The sequence below is a fragment of the Tubulanus polymorphus genome, chromosome 9 (assembly GCF_964204645.1).
Source record: "Tubulanus polymorphus chromosome 9, tnTubPoly1.2, whole genome shotgun sequence".
In the NCBI taxonomy this organism is placed as follows: Eukaryota; Metazoa; Nemertea; class Palaeonemertea; order Tubulaniformes; family Tubulanidae; genus Tubulanus; species Tubulanus polymorphus.
In genome coordinates this window covers 13,641,997-13,658,017 of record NC_134033.1, presented here as the reverse complement: position 1 = coordinate 13,658,017, position 16,021 = coordinate 13,641,997, and the positions used below count along the sequence as shown (strand labels likewise).

At 39.3% G+C, this 16,021-nt stretch overlaps 1 protein-coding gene across 1 annotated transcript in view; it reads left to right on the top strand.

Annotated features, from left to right (window-relative positions):
- Positions 1-16,021, top strand: part of LOC141911327 (myosin-VIIa-like) — a 30,263-nt gene that overhangs the window by 4,582 nt on the left and 9,660 nt on the right. The window contains exons 3-26 of the mRNA XM_074802324.1: positions 254-367; positions 961-1,107; positions 1,493-1,677; positions 2,500-2,878; positions 3,302-3,455; positions 3,804-3,959; positions 4,576-4,756; positions 5,321-5,531; positions 6,804-6,939; positions 7,031-7,137; positions 7,614-7,751; positions 8,124-8,372; positions 8,720-8,899; positions 9,465-9,683; positions 10,139-10,378; positions 11,909-12,187; positions 12,271-12,357; positions 12,438-12,533; positions 13,014-13,234; positions 13,540-13,657; positions 13,747-14,049; positions 14,519-14,746; positions 14,885-15,147; positions 15,524-15,676. Coding sequence (XP_074658425.1) covers positions 254-367; positions 961-1,107; positions 1,493-1,677; positions 2,500-2,878; positions 3,302-3,455; positions 3,804-3,959; positions 4,576-4,756; positions 5,321-5,531; positions 6,804-6,939; positions 7,031-7,137; positions 7,614-7,751; positions 8,124-8,372; positions 8,720-8,899; positions 9,465-9,683; positions 10,139-10,378; positions 11,909-12,187; positions 12,271-12,357; positions 12,438-12,533; positions 13,014-13,234; positions 13,540-13,657; positions 13,747-14,049; positions 14,519-14,746; positions 14,885-15,147; positions 15,524-15,676 — 4,544 coding nt within the window. The remainder of the gene's footprint in view (positions 1-253; positions 368-960; positions 1,108-1,492; positions 1,678-2,499; positions 2,879-3,301; positions 3,456-3,803; positions 3,960-4,575; positions 4,757-5,320; positions 5,532-6,803; positions 6,940-7,030; positions 7,138-7,613; positions 7,752-8,123; positions 8,373-8,719; positions 8,900-9,464; positions 9,684-10,138; positions 10,379-11,908; positions 12,188-12,270; positions 12,358-12,437; positions 12,534-13,013; positions 13,235-13,539; positions 13,658-13,746; positions 14,050-14,518; positions 14,747-14,884; positions 15,148-15,523; positions 15,677-16,021) is intronic.

Genomic DNA, 16,021 nt, shown 5'->3' with positions numbered 1-16,021 from the left:
GAGAAACCATGGTTATAACTGACAAACTTCAAAATGTTTCCCAGGGACTATTTTTCTTCCACATCTATGAAACCCAGTCCAGTGTGGCCACTAATTACGACAGTAGCATCTGGATCTGTTTTATTCCTGTATTTTTGTAATTTTCATTTCCAAAAACTACAATAGAAAATGCAGTTTTTTTTTTTAAGAATTTCATCTGAATTGTATTTTTTCCTCGAATCGTTAAATTGAATCGATTTGAATTCTCTTGTAGGGCGACCACATCTGGATCGAGCCGGATAATAAAGGTGAATTCGAAACGGCGATCGGAGCCGTCGTCAAGTTCTCCGAGTCGGGAAAAATTCAAGTGGTAGACGACGACGGACAGGTATAATGGCTGCCCCCGTTAATCCCCTTATGACATCAACAGTTTAATTGATTTCATCTGTATTAACCATTGATAAAACTCTATATCCGTGTGATGACAATAATCTAGGCCTATAGAGAATCACACAATGATATCAAAAAAATGATACGAAGTCTGAAAGTTTCCTAGAGCTAGTGTAGTTAATTCAACGTTTCCACTATATTCTAATGGTCAGACTTTATATCATTATTTCATCGTTTATTATTGTGCGATTCTCTATAGATTTTCATCTTCAGTCGTTTGGAAATAAGTAAAATCCCCCTATGACATCATCATATAGTATGGTGATCAGATCTATCCAGCCTCTGTAAAAACAAACTACGTATGGTGTCATCAGATTTTACCTGTTTATTTTTATCCAGAAAAGATGCCGGTCGCCTCAACTTCGAGGTCATCGAGACAATTGTCTTAACATCTCGGCTTACGGGAGATTAGTTACTTTCAGAAAAGATGGCTTCTTCTCAAATCCCTCTACGATATCATCGATTAAAATGACTCGTTTTCTTTATTAGGCGCTTCCAGGAATGAAAGAGGTTTATATTTCATTTTTCTAGGAAAAATGGCTGAAAGCGGGAACGAAAATCAAGCACATGCACCCTACGTCGTTCACGGGCGTAACGGATATGATTGTACTGGGAGATTTACACGAGTCCGGAATATTACGCAATCTTTACATCAGATACAAAGACAACCTCATCTACGTGAGTGAAATTTAAATCCCGAAAAAATTCCTGAAATTTTATCCCACTGGGTGGCGCCACTGACCTGGAAAACTCGTGGAATCAGAAAAATCTAGAAAAAAATTGACAAATTTTGCAAAACAACCTTGAAAACTCGGAGAATTCGGATACTTTATTGACCACGTGTTTCTTTATCAATATGGGATTCATATAGAATGAATTAATTGAAACACTAACTGGGAATTTGGTGTTATAAGATGGAAAATGCAGGGAATTTGTCAACTGGCGGAAAGTGGCTACCCTGTCTCAACTATGGTCATTTTCTCGAAATGAATCTCAAAATGTGGGCTTCTTTTCGTGTCAATTTTATTCGATGGTTTACGATATTTTCGTACCGTTATTTTAGACGTATACGGGATCGATTTTAGTCGCGGTGAACCCGTATCAGATCCTACCGATTTACACTTCGGAACAGATTAAAATGTATCGCGATAGAAAAATCGGCGAACTGCCTCCGCATATATTCGCGATCGCTGATAATAGTTACTACAACATGAGACGCTACAGTCAGGATCAATGTATCATTATCAGGTAAGAAAAATCTGGAAATTTGACAAATTTTGCAAAAAATCCTGGAAAAATCAGGGAAATAAGATGTGCTATTTGGCACGCATTTCTTTATCAATACGCAATTGGTGAGAAATGAATAAATTGTAATATTCTAAACCCAAGACATTTCTCTAATTCACTTGCTGAAGATTCGTTCGGGAATTTTGTGTTATTTATTAGGGCTACAGGAAAGTTAGGAAAAACTCAGGACCCAGTTCCACAGTTGTGAGTTAGAGTTAGCTCTGAGTTAAAGTTAGTTCATTTTCAATGAGTTAACTCGGGTCACATCTTAACTCAGAACTGTGGAACTGGACCCTGGGAATAAATGTGAAACTGCCCTCTGGTGGCTGGTTTCCATTGTATTACATTAAACCTTTCAGTTCTGACTAATTAACTCCCGAATGAGCTGCAGATAATTTGAAACTTAAGAAAAATTCCACTGCGCTGTATTGTATAACAGGCATGACATTGAAATAAGATAAAAACCCACTATTTACAGATTAAAAGAATTTTAAAAACATGAATTTATTTATTCAATCTAAAATATATATAAGACACGACGTTTCGATCTCACCCTAGAGATCATCGTCAGGTGTGAGAAAAGTGTGTGAAAGGTCTCACACCTGACGATGATCTCTAGGGTGAGATCGAAACGTCGTGTCTTATATATATTTTAGATTGAATAAATAAATTCTTGTTTTTAAATTCTTTTAATCTGTAAATGGTCGGTTTTTATCTTATTATCTGTTCACCACATTTGAGTGTGGTTATCGTTGTCTGACATTGAAATGTTCACCATTTCAGCGGAGAAAGCGGCGCCGGCAAAACGGAAAGTACGAAATTGATTTTACAATTCCTCGCCGCGATCAGCGGACAACACTCGTGGATCGAGCAGCAAATCCTCGAGGCGAATCCGATCATGGAAGCGTTCGGTAACGCGAAGACAATCCGTAACGACAACTCGAGCCGATTCGGTAAATACATCGACATACACTTCAACAACAAGGGCGCAATCGACGGCGCGAAGATCGAGCAGTATTTACTGGAGAAATCTCGAATCGTCAACCAGGCTCACGATGAACGCAATTATCATATATTCTACTGCATGCTGCAGGGAATGACCGCAGACGAACGACTGAAACTAGAGGTCAAGGACGCGTCTGAATATTACTACCTCATACAGGTAAAATTTTAACTTCACGATAGATAGAATTTGGTTCGTGATTTAGGTTACCGTTTATTTCATGAGTAGTGAGAACAATTTGCTCAAATGCGAGTCCCTCAAAATTGCCCTCTGGATCCCGCTAGATTTATGAAAATAAACAGGACTAGACTTCAGGCTTGGGTGGAAGACCCGGGTCCAGTTCCACAGTTCTGAGTTAAGATTTGACCCTGGGTTAAAACATTGAAAATGAACTAACTTTAACTCACAGTTAAGTCTAACTCGCAACTGTGGAACTGGGTCCTGTCTATTTTTACGTTATTGAACTATGTTATTTCCTTTCGTGTGGAAATTTTGGTCATGACTTGAATTAAAGGGTTTAACCGGTAAAACTGGGTTTACAATTAAAAGAGCATAACTCAATATCTGTGTATATTATTGTAGGGTGGCGACATCTATTGTGAAGGTCGGGACGATACGAAGGAATTCGCTGATATTCGATCAGCGATGAAAGTTTTAATGTTCAAAGACGCCGAAGTTTGGGATATTTTGAAAATACTGGCGGCGTTGCTTCATATCGGGAATCTACGTTATTCAGGTATGTTTACTGATAATTCAGGGACTTAAAAATTTAATCAATGAGGACCCTGCTATCCCACTAGATGGCGTGCATTTCAATACAACTAACATACGATTTTTAGCCTCCCACAACAGAAATTAGGCAAATTTCAACTTGGCAAATTTCCTAATCATTCATAGAATTCGATGAATTATGGCTAAATATCAATAGAATCTGAGAAGAAATCTGGCATTGTTATCTGAATCCACACTAGCGACACCTGGTGGAACCTTGCTTGCCACATCAATTGGATCCCTTGATTTCCATTGTTCGAATGTTGGATTTGTCGTGCTGTTCGTGTAACCGATGAAAATGTTCTGTTTATAGCGAAAATCGTACAGAATCTCGACGCGACTGAGATAATGAATCCGGCTGAGATCAATAAAGCTGCGCGTCTGCTCGGAGTGAAAGCTCAAGATTTAATCGATTCGTTGACGATGAGAACTTTATTCACACGCGGCGAAACAGTCGTCTCGACGATGAGTAAGTCATTTCGTCTGATTAGTTTGGTTTTTATCCCTGAGAGGAGTTGAATATACCTTGACCTTCCAAGTTATGGGATCTAGATGATAAACTCGAAAACTCCTCAAGCATTTAATATAATTTTTGAAATAATCTTTAGAAAGTTTTTACATGTAACAGCATCCCTACGACTCCTCAATTCTTTAAAAACTCCTTCTAAATGGAAATAGGTCGTTTTAAGGTGCTTGAAACTCCTTTAATTTGAGCAAAATGCCCAAAACTCCTTTAAAACTCCTTCAATTTGAGAAATAGGCAACTAGAAATGTTTGTAGTTGTACAGTAAACTACACAAAAAAACTGATAAAGTTGGGACCAGGATCCTTTACCCAATTAGGTAGTTACCGAATTAGAAACTGAGTTTAGTAGTGTTAATGTCAAGGATAAATATTTGCTTACAAAACAACCGAATTATCCATTTACCAAGATAAACAATACTGATTTAGGAGGAGTCTCTACAGTAATTGGAATATGAAAGTGATGCAGACGCTTCCTCGTAATTTGTAATTTCCTCCTTTAGAACTCCTTATATCCAGGAACGACTGATATGTAAAGACTTGCTATTTATGTTGTTATGTAGGTACGGCTCACTCGTTAGACGTACGAGACGCGTTCGTTAAAGGAATCTACGGTCGTATGTTTGTGTGGATCGTCGACAAAATTAACGACGCTATTTTTCAACCGATACAAGGCAGTCATCTCGCGCTGCAGCGCATCGGCGTGTTGGATATATTCGGATTCGAAAACTTCGACAAAAACAGGTACCAAAATTTCGCTAAGAAACCAGAAATTTTATGGAGCCTCGAGTCAATGGCAAGTCAGCGCTTATGTTTAAGGCCGTTTCAAGTCTGTTTTGGTCAATAAACCAATCTAGCAATGGTCCAATTTGGTTCTTACGACCATCATCTAAAAACTTCATGGCTGGTTTAAGATTTAACCCTTTCAGTGCAGTGTATAAATCAATAGTGCAATGGACTTTACTAGTACACTTGTACACCACATCGCAGCTTATTGATGTAATTAGTAATTACTTGCAGCGTCTATCAAATGTAGTGAAATATAAGTAACTAATCATACACCGCACTGCGATGTAGACGGGCTAAAGCGATATGCTCATTATTCCAAACACTGGGGCGGGAATTTTTCTAAATTTTCAAATTATCTCCAGCACTTTTGGGTATTGCTTAGTCATCACTGAAAGGGTGAACTTGTCATGACTGCGACCTTTATTCAAACAATTGAAATTGTGATATCTTACTAAGACCTCTTATTCAATGCCTTCGAGGAGGTACATTTTTGTCCGTTTGTCTATTTTTCGACGACAGTTTCGAACAGTTGTGCATCAATTTCGCCAACGAGAATCTGCAACAGTTTTTCGTGCGACACATTTTCAAGATCGAACAAGAGGAGTACAATAACGAACATATCAACTGGTCGCACATCGAGTTCGTCGATAATCAACACGCACTCGACATGATCGCTGTTAAACCTATGAACGTTCTCGCTTTAATCGACGAGGAGAGTCGATTTCCTAAAGTACGTTAAATTATCCGATCGTAGAAAATGATGATTCCGTTCCGAGTTAGTGTCGAATACTGAGATAGTGAGAGATAGTGAAAAGTACAGTAGACTCTATGAATAAAAATCCACAGTAGATTTCAAGAAACAGTTTATTTCCTAACAGTTTCGACGTAAACCTCATCTTCAGAGGAACAAGAAAAACACATTTTTGTAACAAATCTACTGTGGGTTTTTATTCGTTAACAATACTGAGATTTATATCAGTTCACTATACAGTAGACTCAGTTTTACTCGGTTAAGTAGATATTTTGCTCAGATCGTGTCAAATACTGAGTAAGAGTTTGAGAAATACAGTAGCCTTTGTCTCAGTTTACTGCAGTTTGGACTGATCAAATTCCACCCCGCGTTAGTATAAAATATTGGGTTAGAGTTTGTGAAATATAGTAGCCTTTGTCTCTTACTGCAGTTTGGACTGATGAAATTCCACCCCGAGTTGGTATCAAATATTGGGTTAGAGTTTGTGAAATATAGTAGCCTTTGTCTCTTACTGCTGTTTGGACTGATGAAATTCCACCCCGCGTTAGTATAAAATATTGGGTTAGAGTTTGTGAAATATAGTAGCCTTTGTCTCTTACTGCAGTTTGGACTGATGAAATTCCACCCCGAGTTGGTATCAAATATTGGGTTAGAGTTTGTGAAATATAGTAGCCTTTGTCTCTTACTGCAGTTTGGACTGATGAAATTCCACCCCGAGTTGGTATCAAATATTGGGTTAGAGTTTGTGAAATATAGTAGCCTTTGTCTCTTACTGCAGTTTGGACTGATGAAATTCCACCCCGAGTTGGTATCAAATATTGGGTTAGAGTTTGTGAAATATAGTAGCCTTTGTCTCTTACTGCAGTTTGGACTGATGAAATTCCACCCCGCGTTAGTATAAAATATTGGATTAGAGTTTGTGAAATATAGTAGCCTTTGTCTCTTACTGCAGTTTGGACTGATCAAATTCCACCCCGCGTTAGTATAAAATATTGGGTTAGAGTTTGTGAAATATAGTAGAAGAGTTTGTTTCTTACTCAGTAAAGTTGAAACCGGTTTCTATCCTGAGTTGGTACTGAATACTGAGTTAGATTTTGTGAAATGCGCGGTAGATTCTGTCTCTTACTTGGTTATGTTGCAACTGGTAAAAGTTTGAACCAAATGATTAGTAAGAGTTAAGGAGAAATTATTCATGACCTTCATTCAGTGTGTGCTCATAATTTGTGGTATATGCTTGTGAATATTTTTCAGGGCTCCGATGGCACAATGTTGAATAAACTTCATCAACAACATGGCAGTAACCGCAATTATCTAAAACCCAAAGCAGAAATCAATCAGAGTTTCGGTTTGAATCATTTTGCTGGCGTTGTGTTCTACGAAGCTAACGGTTAGTTACTAGAAATCCATTGAAATATGTTACCGATGTTGGGAAGAATAGCCTTCAACTTTCATCGCGTGATTTATGTTAATTTTCTCAGGGTTTTTGGAAAAGAATCGAGACACTTTCAGCGGAGATCTGATTCAACTGATTCATAATTCAAACAACGCGTTTCTGAAGAAAATATTCCATAAAGATTTTGCGATGGTAAGTATGATTCCAGGGGTGAATCTAGGTAGATTGGAAGGTGGGGGGTCTCTTTACTCGGATAAACCAAAAAGTGCACAAGTGGAGTTCCACCATCAGGGTTAGATATTCTATTAAAACATATATTAAAACATGGGAACCAAAACAGCCCCACTAGATCTCCCCATGTTCAAGCATTTCTTGAAAAACATGGGAACTAAAACTGCCCCACTAGATCTCCCCATGTTCAAGCATTTCTTGAAAAACATGGGAACTAAAACTGCCCCCTAGATCTTCCCATGTTCAAGCATTTCTTGAAAAACATGGGAACCAAAACTGCCCCCTAGATCTCCCCATGTTCAACCATTTCTTGAAAAACATGGGAACCAAAACTGCCCTAGATCTGCTCACATGTTCAACCATTTCTAGAGGAACGTGGGAACTGGGTTCAAATTATGTAAAAACCTGTTTCTAGATTGTAATCATTTTTGTTTCAGGGAAATGAAACGAGGAAACGAACTCCGACACTCGGGGTTCAGTTCAAAAAATCACTGGAATCGCTGATGAAAACATTAGAGACGTGTCAACCATTCTTCGTGAGGTGCATTAAACCAAATGAATTCAAGAAACCAATGGTAAATTATCGTGCAAATACATAAAACAAGATATTGAAAGTTCCCTGATGGCGCAGCATTTTAGCCGTTTTCTAAATCAAGACAAATTGTCTTCTACGGCAAAGATTACATTCGTATTCCAAATCAATAGAAATCTGCTAAAACTCGTTATCAGCATCTGATCTGTAGTGGAACATTTTGCCAAATATCCAAAACCAACCATCAGCGGAGTCTTTAAACATGTCTTAGATTTTTAAAATTTTTGTTGGAAAAGAGTTTCATGACTTGTAGTCACTTTTAGAATATAATTTGTTAAGAGCTATGACATTGTTTTAATGCAAAATGCTTTTGAATAATGAATTAATTAATAGTACTAATTATAAATACCGGCAGATATTTGATCGTGAGCTGTGTTGTCGTCAGTTGAGATATTCCGGGATGATGGAGACAATCCGGATACGTCGAGCCGGATACCCGATACGTCACTCGTTCCCGGCGTTCGTCGAACGATACCGGATACTCGTCGACGGTTTACCCTCGCCGTCGCGATCCGACGCGAAAGTGTTGTCGAAAAATATCTGCCAGGCCGTGTTCGGAGCGAACGCTGATTATCAACTCGGGAAAACCAAAGTATTCTTGAAGGTACGTATGACCTCTGATAGAGACTCAATCCGGCTACTGACCAGGAAAACCTGTCAAACTTGGGGAATTCAGACGTCCTTCAAAATATATTGAGCATTCACTTCAATTCAGGGTTTATGGGTTTGAATTCTGGTGCTGGCTGAATTTTCTTTCCCAGCATTATCAGAGTGGCTGGCTTCGATATACCTGGACTCAGTTCCACAGTTATGAATTAAGTTTTAATTTTCAAATCAAAGTAAAAAAGCATCACAGAACTGTGTCCTGGAGTTGGAGTTTATGTTTATTGAGAGACATTAGAAATATTCAGATTTTTTAATGATGTTTGTTTGTTATATTTGTGCGTGTAGGATGCTCAAGACGTTTACCTGGAACAGGAACGAGATCGCGTTTTAACGAAGAAGATCATTATCATACAGAAATGTATCCGTGGATGGCAGTGTCGCAGACGGTTCATGATGATGAAGAAAGGATCGGTGGTCGTGCAGTCGGCTTGGAGAGGATTCGCTCAGAGACGCCGATACAAAGCCGTAAGATTAAGATTAGATCTTTGTAACTAGTGGCGTCACGGGGATTCTTCAAGATTATTGTTACTTACAAGTGATATAAAGTAGGAACTTCCTTCTCTGGGTCTCTCGGGGTCTTGAATATGAAAGCCATCCACAATAAATTTTAAAGATTAAAATTTTTTGTTGTACCATACAACTTGGATATCACTCTGAAGTCAGATAACTTGAACAGAGTCTGCCGTATCATCTAACTCTGATTTCGCTCTCAAGTCAAAAGATCTGACTTCAGTAGAGTCTATCGTACCATCAAACTTGAGGATATCTCTCAAATCAAAAGATCTGCCTGAGAGTAGTCTTCTGTACCATCAGATACAAGTCAAATTGAGTGCAGACTACTATAATATCACACTTGAATAATGACCTCAAGTTAAACAAATTTGACTTGAGTGGATAATAGTCTACTATGCCATCACACTCATATAATGCCCTCAAGTTAGACAAATTTGACTTAAGCTGAGTCGACTGTTTGCTCAAGTTCTTGATGTTTACCATCGTTGTCTAACTTCAAACGGTTGTTTTGTTACAGATGCGACAGGGATATCTACGTCTGCAGGCGTTGTTTCGATCACGTATTCTGTCTCATCGGTTCACGATGTTACGCAATAAGATGATCAATTTCCAGCGATATTGTCGCGGTTACCTGGCTCGACGCAACTACAACAAACGCTTACAGAGCATCGTCGTCATCCAGTCGGGCATCAGACGATCGCTCGCTCAGAAAAAATATAAGATCATCAAACAAGAGGTGAGTTCATCGTTCTAGGGTCAGGTGTTAGATAGTTTGTTCAAGTCAACAGAGAGCAATGATAATGAAGAACTGTATTTTAACTGTGGTATTGATTTGATGGTTTACATTAACCAAATATTGAGCAATTGAACTGAATTGATTGGCAGTTTACAGCATGCACTACAAACTAAGGACCAGACTGCCTGGTTGCGGTTTGACTGATTGCCTCCTCAGGATGGACCAGCTACTGAGGAGACAGAACTAGTATGATGATGACTACAAACTTAAGAACTAAAAAGAATTTCCCACTTTCTAAATTTTAGAAAAAAATTTCCAAAAAAAGGGACGTCTAAATTAAGGCCTATGGTCTTCTTAGATGGAACATAATGATAGGATATCATATAAAATATATTTTTTTGGCTCCTGATGTTTATTTGCTTGGTGTGAAAACGAATAATCTCGATCATCTACAGCATGCGCGGCGTATGGAAGCCGAGCGTCTGCGTAAAGAGGAAGAAGAACGTTTACGCAAGCAAATGAACGCGAAGAAAGCCAAACAAGAGGCCGAACGTCTGCATAAAGAACGTCTGGCGATGATCGAACGCGACGCGATCGAAGCGGAGAAAAAGACGAAACTCGAAGCCGTCCAAAAACGGGAACAAATCGAGCACATGGAGAAAAAACGTAACGAACCGGTGGATGATTCTAAAATGGTGAGTTCTGTCAATTGTTATTAGTAGGGGGAGGGGAGGTTGTAGGGTTACACTCGTGTGAACCCCCTGTTTCATTCCAGTCGGGTGTGGTGGGGTGTTTAGGACACGCCAAACACAACTATATCTATAGTTAGGTTTCCAATTTCAAAATCAAAGCTCTGTTTTGATTCCGGCAGGTGCGGAGTGGGATTGCAAGGGACGCCAAATCAAAACAAATCTATCAATCAAATAGATAACAGGGACAATTCCGTATTTAGAAATAAGAGAAAGAAATTATAAGAAAGACATGCCAAAATTGAGCATCACATCGAGGTGATGCTAGGATGAAGCTCTACTGAACAATTCTTGAGTAATGCAAAGGCTAAGTTCCTCATGATTAATTTGAAAAAAGACCCACTTAAACTCAAAGGTCAAAGAGAGTTTAAGTCCGGAATACAATTCCAGCAAGTATTATTAATTCTAAACCCTCTACAAAATCTGTACTTTTACAGTACTTTATCAGTTGAAGAACTTTAAGTGCTATGATTAAAAGCCCTGTTATTTGTTTTTGTTTTTACTGCCATCTGATTGGTTGCTCGATATTGAAGAATTCGTGATGAATACTAACGTATAGGTCACTGATATGGAATCAGAGAATATCTAATATGCCTCTCGAAATATATATGTCTAAATATTCTGTATTCTAAAGCCTTGAAACGGAAAAAATCACTTGACCCGGATCCCGCCTTGAAACGAGCTCTACTTCTTAAAGTGAAAATTGACACAGATATTTTTCTGCCCGCGGTACAATATAAACATTAGTTTCACTGAGAAAACATGTTTTATTTCGATCGCCACCAGTTTTTTATGAATTCAAAAATATCTTAGTCGTAAAATGGAATTTTCTACACGTGTTGTTTTCATAAATGGAGCTATTTAGGATATGAATTTTATTCGATGATTTTGTCATGGGAATCAATTTCACAATAACTGTTTGATGAATAGCGTCCGTCTGCCTGTGATTGGTTTAAACATGTGCCTGTGACATAAATGGCATACAATATGTGTGACATGTGGTTTATCGATACGTAGCTGAAAGATGAGGCTATTATGGAGAAAGGTGAACATTTCATTAATTAAGAATGTTTCTGGTTATCAGGTGCAGAAAATCATTTCGGGGACCTGACAATCATCGGGGCAGTAAACAATTCTTTAGGGACTGCACTTTTCAATCGCGGGACAGTTAACTATTTTCAGTTACTGTACTTCACCATCAGGGGACAGGACTGTCCTTGTCAATCAGGGAGCAGTTAACCATTTCCAGGGACTGCACTTGTCAATCAAGGGATAGTGCACCATTAACAGGGACTGTACTTGACCGTCAGGGGATATTAAACCATTTTCAGGGACTGTACCTGACCACCAGGGGACTGGACTGTACTTGTCAATCAGGGAACAGTAAACCATTATCAGTGACTTACTGATAATCAAAAAGCTGTAGTTGGTCATAATCGGAGACTTTCAAACATGTGAATATTCTTTATTTTTCAGGTAGAGGAGATGTTTGGGTTCATCGACGCGCAGGCTGAAGAGGGCGCGGCTCCGACGGCGTTCAAAGATCTCGAGGAATCTCGTCGTAAAGCGATTCAAGAGAACGGATTCAGTATGACCGACATGCAGCTGCCGATGCCCGAAGAAGACGAGGATATTTCCGAGTATAAATTCGCGAAGTTCGCCGCGACGTATTTCACGGGCAACGCGTCCCACACTTACATCAGACGAGTTCTAAAACAACCGTTACTTCAATTGAAAAATGAAGGCGATCAATTGGTACGTAGTAAATACCCCTGTTCTCGACTCCTGATTCAATCTACCTGATCAGTTTTACAAAACGGTTTTGTCGCTCTTTACAGGCTGCGATGGCTGTGTGGGTGACTATACTGCGTTTTATGGGTGATTTACCCGAGCCTAAATACCATACGTCGATGACTGATGCGAGGGTAAGTAGTTGAAGCGAACATGAATGGCCTCGAGGGTCACGCGGAGTCTGTTATGAGTGATTTGTTTATCTGTTTTACAGGATAATACGCCTGTAATGACGAAAATATATTCAACTCTCGGCAGACGCTTTAACAAGAAAGATTTAGAAGAAGCTCAACGTATGGGGGAAGAACTGGTATGTTACCATTTCTCACTTAACAAAAGAACTGAGTAGTTAGTTGATGTTGTGAGTTAAGTTTATGTTTCCAGGGCCTCATTTTATTATCTAGACTTACATGTGGAATCAGGTTTAGACGCCTGGGGGCACTGCAGTCATAGCTCACATTTAAGACGAGTCTCGGACCAACTTAGTTCTATAGACAATCTAACATCTAACATAAGACCAGTCTGAAGATTTAAGACCACTTTCAGACTTAAGTCATGACTGTGCAACTGGCCAGAGGGGCTAGTTGCACACTCAAAGCTTAGATTAAAGATCAGTCTTAGTCCACTTAGACTTTGGTTCTAGTGCCAAACGAACAACTTAAAACCGAGTCCCAAGATTTAGAACAAATTTTGTACTTCAGTTACTGGACCCTGACATCAGTGTTGAATCTCAAATTCTTAAACATAAGCATTGCGCGAAATACAAAACGTTTCTTCGAAATCTCTATAGGAGAAGGAGCCTGCGGCGAGGCAGGGAAAACGTAGTATGCGTAAGAAGATCGTGTCGTTGACGTTGAAGAAGAAATCTAAAATAACGGAAGACGTAGCGAATCGTTTGAGAGACGGAGAATACGTCGGTAGCGGTAACGCATTGTTGGACGATCGGCCGTCGTCGAACCTCGAGAAACTTCATTTCATCATCGGACACGGAATTCTACGCCCCGACCTCAGGTAATTACAGGGTACTCCTAGTGGGGGATGAAATGCTGGAAGTTCACCATTTCCTGCAAGATGTGCTCTTAGATGATAGGTAGAGGGGGTTGGAGGAAAAACTGGCTCCTATTTGTCTTGGATGCTCAAAAAAGCTTGGTTTTCAGATTCAAAGATATTGATTTTATTTGACTCTGCGTCTGCATCAAAATAAGTTTGTTATCGATGCAACTCTCAAGATCGGAGCTTTATTTTGAAGATATTTGACAACAGAATTGTAAATTGTCGCTATTGTGATGCGCGAATTCATAATTCTTGTTTTGTAGGGATGAAATTTACTGTCAAATCTGTAAACAACTCACGCAGAATCCGTCTAAAAGCAGCCACGCTCGAGGCTGGATTTTACTGTCGCTTTGCGTTGGATGTTTCTCACCGTCAGAAAAGGTAAAAAACGCCGCGATTTAATTCACCATTTTTACTCCGGATTATTATTATTATCATTAATAATATTTTACTGTCATTTTCTTTTTCAGTTCGTCAAATATTTGCGTTGTTTCATTAAAGAAGGTCCGCCCGGTTACGCCCCCTATTGCGAGGAACGTTTACGACGTACGTTCATCAACGGTACGAGGAACCAGCCGCCGAGCTGGCTCGAACTTCAGGCGACGAAATCGAAAAAACCGCTTCTGCTGCCGATTACGTTCATGGATGGTAACACTAAAACGTTGTTGGCGGACTCGGCGACAACCGCCAGTGAACTGTGTCAACAGTTAGCCGATAAGATTTCGTTACGCGATCAGTTTGGATTTTCTCTCTATATCGCTCTATTTGATAAGGTAAGAAGGTCTAGAATTATTGACAGATTTACTTCTGGCTCAACTCGGTTCAAAATGGTTCAGATTTAGGACAGCGGAGTTTACCAGACCATAACTGAGGAACAAAATCCAAAAAATTTCCATGACAAAATTTAGCTATTGGCCCGAGATTCAACATATTCAAAATGCAATAGGAACTGACGCATGGTAATTTCGTAGTTGGAGACTGAGTCCCGGAACCGTTGTCACCTATTTCTTGTCTAAACTACTATTTTTTATGTCAAATTACTCTCATTTTTGGTTATTTGAGATATCAGGAAGTCTGGTCTGCTTTTCTTATAAACCGGATAAATTTCTGATTCTCGAAACGATTCAAATGAAGCAGGTTTAACCATACCATGGATTCCTCACAAAACCTGATTGATTCGATCCAAAACTGGTGGCTTAACAAGGCAGTAACTTTTCATATCGTGTGACTAATTGTTTTCAGGTGTCGTCCCTGGGAAGCGGGGGAGATCACGTGATGGACGCTATCTCGCAATGCGAGCAGTACGCGAAGGAGCAAGGCGCGCAGGAGCGTAACGCCCCCTGGAGGTTGTTTTTCCGTAAGGAGATATACACGCCGTGGCACGACCCCGCCGAGGACGCTATCGCTACTAATCTCATTTATCAACAAGTCGTACGCGGCATCAAATTCGGTGAATACCGCTGTGATAAGGTTCGTATATTCTCACTCTAAAGAGTTCACCTTTAAAGGCACTGATAGAAAATGAAATGAAACTACAATCTCACTGTATGAAAATGAAATTTGCAAGTGTGGAACTGAGTTTGGGATGAATAAACTGTGTTTTTACAGGATGAAGATTTATCGATGATATCGGCGCAACAGTATTATATCGATTACGGTGCTGAGATGATCCCCGATCGTCTGTCGTCGTTATTACCGTCCTATATACCGGACGGCAGTCTCCAAGGCAACAAGACGCTCAGTTACTGGATGCACATGGTAACGACGGCGTTCCGTAAAGCGTATTTCACGCGTGAAATGGTGCCCGTTCTGAAGGTCAAAGAGGACATCGTCAACTATGCAAAATTCAAGTGGCCTTTATTGTTTTCACGGTAAAGAATACAACATATGTAACAGGGCTATAGACTGAATTATAAGTACATGTAATAGATTAAAGGCTCGGGGGCTTCTATAGCCACAAATTATTTTAGCAATTATTTTATCAGTTTTCTCTTTGCATTTTTGGTACATTGCAAAATTCATAAACAGTAAACATTGTTCACTACCGCAGATTATCAAGTGCTCCGAAAACAATATATTACATCATGCCATCCCCGATAGACCCGTAATTCGTTTACCTCGAAATTCTACTGTTTGATCGATATTTGGTTCTCAATCTCTCGTTGAATTTGAGAAGTAATTACGATGGTTTTCCGCATGAAATGCTCGATTAGCGCTCGATTTTCACGATTTGTGTTATTTCTGCAGGTTTTACGAAGCGTATAAATTCGCCGGACCGAGTTTACCGAAAAACGACGTGATCATAGCCGTCAACTGGACGGGCGTTTACGTCGTTGATGACCAGGAACAAGTTCTTCTCGAATTATCTTTCCCCGAAATAACAGCAGTTTCCAGTAGCAGGTTAGTGGCAGATGTTTGTTACTAGTGTTTTGATATATTATGTATCATATATTCTAAAACTGACGGGATTTGAATTAAGAGCAAATGTAGTGGCTAGTAAGGGATAATTCAGTAAATTGAAATTTTGAGAGATAGTCATGAAAGAGCCCAAGTCATAAGTATATAGGTGAAAGAAGTCATGTTACAGATAAAGTGGTCAAAAGTCTGGGAATAGTCTGGGTATTTTGTTTAAAAAAAACAAACCAAAATCAGGGAAATTTGTTGAGATTGCTAGATTGCGCATAAAATTAAACAGTTTCCATCTAGTCTTACGTATTATGACTGTGTTAATTCATTGAGATTTAT